The sequence below is a fragment of the Peromyscus maniculatus genome, chromosome X (genome assembly GCF_049852395.1).
Source record: "Peromyscus maniculatus bairdii isolate BWxNUB_F1_BW_parent chromosome X, HU_Pman_BW_mat_3.1, whole genome shotgun sequence".
NCBI classification, from domain to species: Eukaryota; Metazoa; Chordata; class Mammalia; order Rodentia; family Cricetidae; genus Peromyscus; species Peromyscus maniculatus.
The window spans coordinates 43,497,654-43,508,953 of NC_134875.1; the positions used below are offsets into that span (position 1 = coordinate 43,497,654).

Consider the following 11,300-nt stretch of genomic DNA (forward strand, 5'->3'; position numbering starts at 1 on the left):
GTTGATGCATTTCTAAAGGCATGTGCCACCACTGCCCTGTTCTCTCTCTCTCTCTCTCTCTCTCTCTCTCTCTCTCTCTCTCTCTCTCTCTCTCTGCCCCAGTTCTATTGATGGGAGCAACAAGTATGGGATGTATATGTAACAAATCATCTTATTAAAATAAGAAACACAGAGCCAATGTAAAAGAGAAAGCCAAGAGGTCAGAGCTCAGAGATAAAATCTTACCTCCTGCAGTGCTCCTAACTTCCCTGAGAGAGAGCTACTTCCTGTTTGTCTGTGTTTAAATAGTCTTTTTTTCTGCTTTCTCATTGGTTGTAAACCCAACCACATGACTGCCTCATCACTGCCTGTAAGTACCATCCTCCAGGTCTTAAAGGCATATGTCTCCAATACTGGCTGTATCGCTGAACCCACAGAAATCTACATAGCTCTTCTAACCACCACGCTCTTGCTATGGCTCTAATAGCTCTGACCCCAGGGCAATTTTATTTATTAACATAAAATTAAAATCACATTTCAGTACAAATAAAATATCACCATAATGGGAGATTGAAGCAAGCTAGGTAAAATCTATTATAGGCTCAATAATTATCATTTAATAATATTCTTAGCCTTTGGGGTGTAGGAAGGTAGTGATCTGTTGCTTTATTCCAAAAGGATTTCATTTGATAGTACAGAGATGTGAGTTCTGACAGAGAGGTGTGCAGCCTGAAGTTTTCCTGTGTCCTTCCTGGTCCCACAGCTACTCAGAACCAAGTAAACTCACAGAGGCTAATATTAATTGTGAACTGCATGGTAATGGCTCAAGCTTCTTACTAGCTTGCTCTTAGAACTAAAATCAGCCCTTTTCTATTAATCAATATGTTGCCATATGTTCCATGGCTTTACCTGTGTGCCATTACATGCTGCTCTCTAGTTGGCAAGATAGTGTCTCTCCTGCCCCTCCCTTTTCCTTTCCCTAGCTCACTTGGATTTTCCCACCTGGCTCCAACCTGCCCTGCCATAGGCCAATGCAGCTTTATTTATCAACCAATCAGAACAACATATATTCACAGCATACAGAAAGACATCCCACAGCACTTCCCCTTTTCTAGCTAATAACAAAGGAAAGCTTCAACTTTCACATAGTAAAATTGCATATAATAGAACAGTTATCAAACAAGAATTACAGTTATAATATCTAGACTATTTGTAATTGGCAAAATCAATGAAAATATTCTATCTATCCTATATTTGTGAGTCTAAAGTTCCTTATTTATTTTTTCATTCATCATAACTAAGGAAAACTGTAATTATAAGTATCTGGTCTTCAGCTGCATCAAAGACCCCAGAAGGATATAATACCTAAGTAAATAGGAAGTGCATTGTAAGCAACTTCCAAAAATCTAAAATAACACAGACAGCTGGCTGCCTGTACATGATTTTGTGTTTGAGCCTCTATCAGTTTTCTGTAGGGAATCATAACCACACCTAAAAGCAAGTTTGAAGTGTCTATAAATATGATGGGGCCCCATAATGACTATTTCACATGGACAATAATAATACCACTAAGCTGACAAACATCAACCAAAGATCGACTTTGGACTACCAACTACCCAGGACAATACTAAAATGGCCAGCTGAGATGATCCAGCCTCACACACTACTTGAACAAAGACTTGAGATAAGCTCTGCACTTTCGCATTATGCAGAGACTGGACAACAAATGATATAGCTACCTCTCCCAGGACTTGACAATTCAGTCAAAATTTATCTTTTCAGGATCCCCTAAAGATGCCTTTGCCCCCAAACAGCAGGAATTAATTTTGAGAACATGATGCCCACATTCCCAAGAGGTGGGTTGGGTGGTTTTCAGTCTCTCTATGAGTTTTGGATAATTGTCATTGTTCAGGATGGTGATTACAATCTGTTAATGTTAATGGCCAGAAAATGGCAAAACAAAGGAGATTAAATAAATCTTGTAGGTAGGTTCTTGTTTAAAAGAAAAGAAAAAAGTAAAAAGAAAAAAGAGAATATAGATATGAGGTAGATTATTGAATCTGCTCTGAAAAAAACAAGACATAGAGATGATAGAACAAAGGGCAACTTATTGAATCTACTCTGAAAAGAAAAAAAAGAAGGGATATAGATTTGATGTAGATAAATGGTCAGTTATTGAATCTACTTCCATTATTGAATCTACTTTTAGAAGGGAACTACTAGTTTTTAATATTTAATGTTGGATTGGATTTTTGTATATTGTATACAAATTATATATAGATACAAAATTGAGATTGGTTTGTTAGCAAATAATGTATGTAGCTGGGCAGTTGTGGCACACACCTTTAATCCCAGCACTCAGGAGGTAGAGCCAGGCAGATCTCTGTGAGTTCGAGGCCAGGCTGGGTTAGCAACTGAGTTCCAGGAACGGCACAAAGGTACACAGAGAAACCCTGTCTTGAAAAACCAAAAAAAAAAAAAAAAAAAAAAGAAAGAAAGAAAATAAAGAAAGGAAAATACTGTCCGTATATTTCTAATCTTGTTCAAGATATTGTACTTATACACTTCATTTTACAATGTAATGCAATTTGCAAGTCCTCAAAACTTTTTATTACCAACTATTAGGATATAAAGAAATGAAAGTTAGTAGTTAGTCATTACAATTGAACTTATAGTCATATTAGGTATGTTTACAAGGTCAAGCAGAAATATAATTTAAGTAGACAGATACAGATTATCTTCAAACACTTCAGAGATCTATGAAATAAGACATTTAAAATGTTTTAATGACATATTTTTTCTTTCATTTTTTTAATGAGTATGAGACATGTCTGCTCCTGGCAGCACCAATCTACTTCAGAGAAGATGGGCATTGAAGAAACTCCATATGGAGTTTACTTTCATTGTGGCAAAAGTTAGCCACTGGGCAAGAAAGTGCCCTCACATCAACTGCTGACAGTATGCTATCCAAAATGGACAAACAGGACACAAAACAAAGGAGTGCTGATCCTTGCCAAGACAAGTTAGGAAGGCTCTTTCAAAAATCCTGCTTCACAGAGGAGTCTGTCAGATGTGCTAAGCCTGTAGACTGAAAATGATACCCCCACATTGCATAGAAAACTCCGGTGAGTGTTCAGGCAGCTGCCTATTTCTGTCATTACTCACATTTTTTGGAATTTGCATATTTGCACTTCCTAGGAATCTTAATTTCTTATGGGGTCTCTGAGGGTGTTGACGATTAGATAGTTATAGTTATAGATTTCTTTGTTTGCTTTTTTTTCTTTTTATTAAAATAGAAGAGGGGAAATGTGGTGGTAATCTAATTGTACTGAAATGTGATTTTGATTGTATGTTAGTAAATAAAGTTGCCCGGGGGTCAGAGCTATTAGAGCCATAGCAAGAGTGTGGCGGTGGTGGCACATGCCTTTAATCCCATAGATCTCTGTGTGTTCAGGGATACAGCCAGCATTGGAGACATATGCCTTTAAGACTTGGGGGGCTGTACATACAGACAGTGATGAGGCAGTCACGTGTTTGGGTTTACAACCAATGAGAAGGCAGAACAAAATACTTAAAAAGATGAACAGACAGGATATAGCTCTCTTTTTCGGGAAGCTGGGACACCACAGGTGGAAGGGTGAGATTTTAGCTCTGAGCTCTGACCTCTCCGCTTTCTCTTTTACATTGTTTCTGTGTTTCTTATTTAATAAGACTGTTGGATACATCTACATCTGGCACCCAACTAGCTGAGATGATCCAATCTCAAAGACTACTTGAATAAGTACTTGAGATAAACCCTGAACTTTGGCATTATACACAGACTGGATAATGAATGATATAGTTAACTTTCCTAGAATTTGACAATTAACCTAAAATTTTTCTTTCAGGATAAAGAAAACTTCGCCCATACCCAGCAGGAAGCAATTTTAAGAATACGACGCCCACATTCCCAAAGAGGTGGCGTGGGGCGGGTGGTTTTTTGGTCTTTCTAATGGGTTTTGGGTCTGGGATAATTTTCAGTATTTACGGGGGTTTGTTACAAGTTATTGTCAAGGGTTAGGAAAAAGGCTAAGCAAAGGAGATTAGATTTAAGGTTCGTGTTTAAAAAAAAAAGAAAAAGACAATTACTAGTTTTAAATACTTTAGATTGGATTGGATTGTTTTATATTGTATACAAATTTGAAACTGATATTATAAGAAAATGCTATATGTATATTTCTAATTGTATTTATACCATTCATTTAACAATGTAATGCAAATTTCTGATCCTTGAATGTTATTATTATCAACTATTAGGATATAAAGAGATGAAAGTTAGTAGTTAGACATTACAATAGAACTTGTAGTCATATTAGATATGTTTTACAAACTGAGCAGAGATGTTTTAGACAGGTCATCTTCAAACCCTTCAGAGATCTACAGAATATGGCATTTAAAATGTTTTAATAACTTAGAAAATTTTTCTTTTTTGAGACATGTCGGCTCCTGGCAGTACCAATCTACTTCAGAGAAAATATTGACATTGAAGAAACTGCATATGGAGTCAACTTTCATTGTGGCAAAAGTTAGCCACTGGACAACAAAATATCCTCGAATCAACAGGACAAAATGGACAGACAGAACACGAAACAAGGGACTACTGATTCTTGCCAAAACAAGTGTGGTTATGGCTTTATCAAAAGGCATCTTCTAAGGCCAGAACAATATGGCCCCATCCCTGAAGTGGCCTTCACATCCGGAAAAGGTACGGTGCCCTTTTCTTCGAAGGCAGCTTAACAGGCAGAGAGCCGATGGCTTCTCTTGTGCAATGGAACAGCAGCTGAAAGCTCACACCTCTTGATAGTAGACTGGCATTTAATAGAGGGATGTGGAGAAGAAGGGGATGCTGAGATGAAGCCATATATACACTGCCAAGAAAAATGGACAGCTGAATTAAAAAACTGTCAACAATTTCCAGAATTTAAAATCCTGAATCATGAAAGGACACTAGTGGAATTCAGGTGTTTATGGTAAGTGGACTGCTCTCACCCAATGTGAGGTTGAATTGTTGATCTTGTGTACATCCTATTTCACAAATGAGTCTGTCAGATACACTAAGCCTATAGGCTGAAGATGATGCCCCAACACTGCGGAGAAACCTCAGGTGACTGCCCAGGCAGCTGGCTGTTTCTGTCAACTCACAAATTTTTTTGGAAGTTGCTTGCATGCACTTCCTGTTTTTATTTTTGTTAGCTAATATTATTTCCTTCTTGGGTCTCTGAGGGAGTTGAAGATTAGTTAGTTATGGTTGAAGATTAGATAGTTATAGTTGAAAATTAATTAGGATCGAAAGTGCATTAGATACATCTTGGATTTACCAAAATAGGATAGATGATAGAATTATTTTCTCTGATTTGTCAAATACCTATTTAGGTATTTATTACTTGTATATATTGTATATAGTTATTGTAATTTTGTATATAGCTTTTCTTTTGTTAGTTATAACCTTTTACTTTTTTTCTTTTTATTAAAATAGAAGAGGGGAAATGTTGTGGTAATCTAATTGTACTGAAATGTGATTTTGATTATATGTTAATAAAGTTGCCTGGGGGTCAGAGCTATTAGAGCCATAGACAGAGTGTGGCGTTGGTGGCACACGCCTTTAATCCCATAGAACTCTGTGTGTTCAGGGATACAGCCAGCATTGGAGACATATGCCTTTAAGACCTGGGGGGCTGTACATACAGACAGTGACGAGGCAGTCACGTGTTTGGGTTTACAACCAATGAGAAGGCAGAACAAAATACTTAAAAAGATGAACAGACAGGATATAGCTCTCTTTTTCGGGAAGCTGGGACACCGCAGGAGGAAGGGTGAGATTTTAGCTCTGAGCTCTGACCTCTCGGCTTTCTCTTTTACATTGTTTCTGTGTTTCTTATTTAATAAGACTGTTGGATACATCTACACCTAACCCTGTGCTTGTCAGCTGAGGTTCATTTTTTATCCCAGGGGTCAATAGGCCATGATTGAGATATTTTTGGTGGACACAACCAGGAGCTTGGTTGTGTAGACAGAGGCTACATGATGCTTCTATACTCCCTGCAGTGCTCAATTCCCATAACCTACCTAGAGGCTCACAACACCATTCTTTAACTCCAGTTCCAGAAGATCTGACACCTCTTCTGATGTCCGTGGGCATGACATGCATGTAGTGTGAACACATGCAGGCAAACACATACCTTATCAGCAAGCCATGCAGTTCTTTGGCATGTGTCCAAAGTTCTTGACATCCTACTCCAGATACTTGTTTAGTCTTGTTCATTGCCACTCTGTTCACATAGACTAGGAAAAGGAAATAACCTAAGTAGTTTTCAACTAATGAATGGGTAATGAGAATGCAGTACATATACTCTGTGGAATACTATTCATATGTAAAGAAAATGAAATCTAGAGTCAAAGAGATAGAACTAGAAAATATTATATTAAGTGAATTAACCCAGACACAGAGAGTCAAATGGCACATTTCTTCTCATTCTTCTGTGATTCCTACCTCCAAAGCTTCAGATGTGAATATGAAACCTGGTAGTGGTGGTACATTCCCATAGGATTTGCTAACTGAGGCAGAGGCAGGAGGATCTGGAGTTTGAGGCTGGTCTAGGAGGCTTGCTAAGGAGAAGCTTTGGCCGGGGTCCAGCCAGCATCTGCTGCTTCGAGTTGCTGGCTGCTTCTCATCGTGTTGGTGACTGTGGTGAATGCTGCTACCTGGGATGAATGGTTTACTGCTGCTTGTTCAGAGAAGAATTACCAGGACCGTTGTGTTACAAGAAAGCATCAGCAAAACTCAGTTTGGAAAAATTTGGCAAGTCAAATGGTGGGGAGAAATTGCTGTGAAGATATTGTCTTCTAGGTAGAACATTCATGGTTCTGAGAGACAGACATTTATCAGACTGTGATTACTCCAAACCACAGAGACGGCACACACACACAAAAATTCTGCAGAGAACCATGACCATACCTAAAAGCAACTTTGAAATCTTCAAAACAATGATGGTACCCCACAACAATGATTCCATATGGACTATGGTAAAGCCATTAAGCTGATTAACACCACAGAAAGATCGACTTTGGACTACAAACTGCTCAGGACAATTTTGAGATGGCTAGCTGAGATGATCCAGCCTGACAGACTACTTGAACAAGGACTTGAAATAAGCCCTGCACTTTCTCATTATGCAGTAACTGGACAAATGATACAGGACTTGACAATTAACCACAAAATTTCTTTTCAGGATTCCCTAAAGATGTCTTCACCCCCCCCAGAGGAGGAAGTAATTTTAAGAAAATGATGCCCACATTCCCAAGAGTTGGGATGGGAGGTTTTTGGTTGTTTAATGAGTTATGGATATTGTCATTGCTTATGATGGTTGGATACAAGTTGTTAATTGTTAATGGTCAGGAAAAAAGCTGAACAAGGAGATTAGATTCAGAGTTTTTGTTGAAAAAAAAGAAAAAAAAAGAGAATACAGATATGCAGTAGGTCATTGAATCTACTCTGAAGAAAAAAATAAACAATAGGATAAATGGGTAGATCATTGAATCTACTCTAAAAAGAAAAGGGGAAGATATAAAAATGACAAAAGGTAGATTATTGAATCTAATATGAAAAGAAAAAAGAATATGGAGATGATAAGATATAAAGGTCAGTTATTGAATCTACTTTTCAAAAGGAACTACTTGTTTTAAATAGGATAAGTAATATATTTTTTTTTGTCTGAATATGTCAAATGTTAATGGACTGGGCAATGTTATATATTAATGGAGTTTTTCATTTGAATCTGTCAAATGTTAATGGACTAGACATCGTTAATGTAATTCTTGACTGTATATATTGTATAAACTTATTGGATATAGTTTTTCTTGCATTAGTTATAAGCTTTTTTAATATTATACTAAAAAGGGGGAAAATGTGGTGGTATTGTGTTACCTAAAATATTGTGTACCCTAATAAACTTATCTGGAGTCAGAAAGCAGAAAAGCCACTAGATATAGAGGCCAGAAAACAGTGGCACACACACCTTTACTCCTAGCATTCCAGAGGTAGAAATCCATCTGGATCTCTGTGAGTTCAAGGCCACACTGGAAACAGCCAGGCATGGTGACTCACAACTTAATCCCAGGAAGTAATGGCAGAAAGCAGCTAAGTATATAAGGCATAAAAACCAGGAACTAGAGCTGGTTAAGGTTTTAGGATTTTGAGCTGTGCAGTTCAGCTGAGATCCATTCGGATGAAGACTCAGCGACTTTCAGTTTGAGGAAACAGGATCAGCTGAGAATTGGCAATCTGAGGTGACTGTGGCTTCTGTTTCTCTGATCTTTCAGCATTCACCCTAATACCTAGTCCCGGGTTTGTTTTTATTGATAAGAACTTTTAAGATTCCTGCTACAATATGGGATATGGACATTGCCGTTGTCTGTCTCACAGAAGTTGGAGGTAAGTCTCTTTTGCTGAAAATACCATGTACTTCAGACACAGGACTGAAAGGATCCAAGCTGGATCTGATCTGAAAGTCTGCAACCTGAGGACTAGTTTTCATAGTCCTGGGTGCTGTGCAAGCAGCCAAGGGAAGGAAACAACAAATACACCTACCCAGCTGTGACACCAAAGTACCGCAATGAAGAGCTTAGCGAAATATCCCTAAGTATGTATTGTGGAATAATTATTTTGTACACTGTAAAAATGTGTCTTTGCCAAGGCACCTTCTGATTGCTTTAATAAAGAGCCAAATGGCCAATAGCTAGGCAGAAAGAGGTTAGACAGGACTTCCAGGAAGAAAGAGAGCAAGAGAGATGAATCTAGGCGTGTGACAGACACCAGGGGACGTGGAGAGGAAACAGGAGGTGCAAGATGGAAGAGAGGTAAAAAGCCATGAGGCACAACATTGATTGATATAAATGGGTTAATTTAAGGTATAAGAGCTAGTGGGACAAGCATAACCGATAGGCTGAGCCTATAATTAATAATATGTCTCCATGTCATTTTTTAATTGTAAGCTGGAGGACCAAAGGACAAAGTGTATGCAACAGCAGCACTTACATCTTGGCTATAACCAACAGAATACTGAAGATGCTGGCACATAGTTTTAATCCCAGAATAAAGGAAGCAGACGCAGGGGATTCTCTGTGAGTTTGAGGCCAGACTACACATGGTTTTCAGTCTAGCTAGGTCTAGATGGTAAAACCCTGACTCAAAAAAGAAGATAATGAAATTGGGCAGTAATTAAAACCGTGATTTTTAATGTACCTATTGTTATAAATTGTGTATTGTGGCTCAGTGCTATGCTGGGAAGGATCAAGAAGTGAGTGGGATGTCCTAATTGTCTCTTCACTTGTTCACTGACTCATTTACAAGGTGAGGGGAGCTCAGCTGGCCTTGCTGTCTTCTGCCACGTTTCTTTTATTATTTAAATTTTTATTTTTTTTCATTTTACATATCAATCACTGTTCTCCCTCACTCCCCTTCTCCTGCTTCCCCCCAAGCTCCCCTCATCCTCTCCCCTGGCAATGGGACCAGAACTTATGCCGTGTACATGAACTGGCTTTATTTTTTAATTTTTTAATTCATTTGACATACCAACCACAGATCACCCTCACATCCCTCCTCCATCTCCTCGCTCCTTTCCCCCAAGACTTCCCCCATCCCCTCCTCCAAAAGGGTTAGTACTTCCATTGGCGAACAGCAAACCCTCCCCCCATCCCCTCCTCCAAAAGGGTTAGTACTTCCATTGGGGAACAGCAAACCCTCCCCCCATCCCTTCCTCCAAAATTGTTAGTACTTCCATTCAGTTGAGGCAGGACCAAGCTTCACCCCCATGCATCAAGGGTGAGCAAACAATCCAAAGGTAAGAAATCTAGAAGCTTTTACATAATTTTTTGAACCGAGCCCTAATTCTGCTAAAAAGGGTCTCCAAAATCTGGAGTAGAATTATCATACTCCATAATGAAATGCTTGAGTTCTTCAACATGTTGCTCACCTATTTCATGCAAACTCTGCTTCATTGCAAACTGTATAGATTTTTCTAACGAATGATCCTTTTCAACCAGCCTTTCCACCACCATCCCGAAAGTTTCACAGACTTGTCGGTAAACCTTCTCAATCTCAGAGATTTTTGATGCAATTGCTTTTGAGCGAATGCTAAGCTGGCTGTCTTCACACAATTCTGGGCCAGCTGTTGTGTTTGACTCGGGTTCTTCTGTCTGGTTGATACGTAATGGTGCCTTGGATCCCATCTCAAACTCGGAAATTTCAGCCAAGTTATTTTCTTCTGACTGCTTGGAATTTTCATTCGCCCTCTTGCTTGCAGCATCAGCCTGTTCCTTCTCAGTCAGCCTGCTGGGGCTTTTTAACACCTTGGATGAAGAACTTGAGGGCACAGTATCTCTTGATGTTTTCAAAAACTGGATGGCTCTCTCTTTACATCTACATCGAGACTGATGGAAGGAGCGCATCCTGCTTCTACTGCTGAGACTGGATCCAAATCTGCTGTGTAGGGAGTCCTTCCCGCCCACACGTGATTCTCTCAAAAAAGGAGCGCCCCGTTTATGGGGAGAGCGTTGTCTTGAATAATGGGAAGAATAGAAACTTTTTCTTCTAAAGCCGTTTCTCATGGCCCTGTATTGAGGCTGTTGGCTTGTGGAATACTCATCTCTTGACCATTGGTAGCCATAATGGCCTCTTTTGTAGGGTGGGGCTCTTCTTGGATCCTGAGTAAAACAGCGGCCCTTGCCCCATTCTTGGTAATCAACATGACAGTAGTATCTACTGTAGCCTCCTTCCTTGGGTTTGGCTAGCAGAGAAGATCTCTTGTCTCCCAGAGGCGGTCTCTTTGGCACATCATTAATTGATCTATGGTTGCCATCACTGGGATGGTTCCAAGGAGGCGCTTGTTTTCCTGGAAGTCGCTTGTAGTCATACCATCCCTGTGCTTGTTTTCCTGGAAGTCGCTTGTAGTCACACCATCCCTCAGACCACATTTCATCTGTTTTGGAAGCCACTGGACTCCTGCGAACAGAAATGCCTACTTCCCTTCCAGTTCACTTTCAATTTCCAACCACACTCATGGCTCAGCTCAAGAATCTGTTATTGTCTAAAAATTCGTCATCAGAACTCCCCAATAGGTACGTTCCACCGATCCTGCTGAAACCGCACCAACAGCTCTCTAATTAAACTTAGGCCTACTCAACAGCACGGAAATCATGCCAGGTACTTGAAAGCTAGGAAATTAGCTGGGGCTGGTGAGTTCATGTGTCATACAGGAGAATGCAGTACCACCACTTGACTAAAT

General features: G+C 39.4%; 1 protein-coding gene across 3 annotated transcripts; it reads right to left on the reverse strand.

Annotated features, from left to right (window-relative positions):
* Positions 1-9,909: 9,909 nt before the first annotated feature.
* On the reverse strand, positions 9,910-10,923 carry LOC143270780 (periphilin-1-like). 3 transcript variants are annotated; one of them, XM_076561886.1, is made up of 3 exons: positions 10,872-10,923; positions 10,366-10,688; positions 9,910-10,245 (listed from the first exon to the last, which is right to left on the reverse strand). In XM_076561886.1, the coding sequence occupies exons 2-3, from the start codon at positions 10,621-10,623 to the stop codon at positions 9,910-9,912; spliced, it is 594 nt and encodes a 197-aa protein (XP_076418001.1). In that variant the 5' UTR covers positions 10,624-10,688; positions 10,872-10,923. The 3 variants fall into 3 exon arrangements, with proteins under 3 accessions (XP_076418001.1, XP_076418000.1, XP_076417999.1); XM_076561885.1 differs by lacking the exon at positions 10,872-10,923 and having other exon boundaries at positions 10,366-10,623; XM_076561884.1 differs by lacking the exon at positions 10,872-10,923 and having other exon boundaries at positions 9,910-10,623.
* Positions 10,924-11,300: the final 377 nt, after the last annotated feature.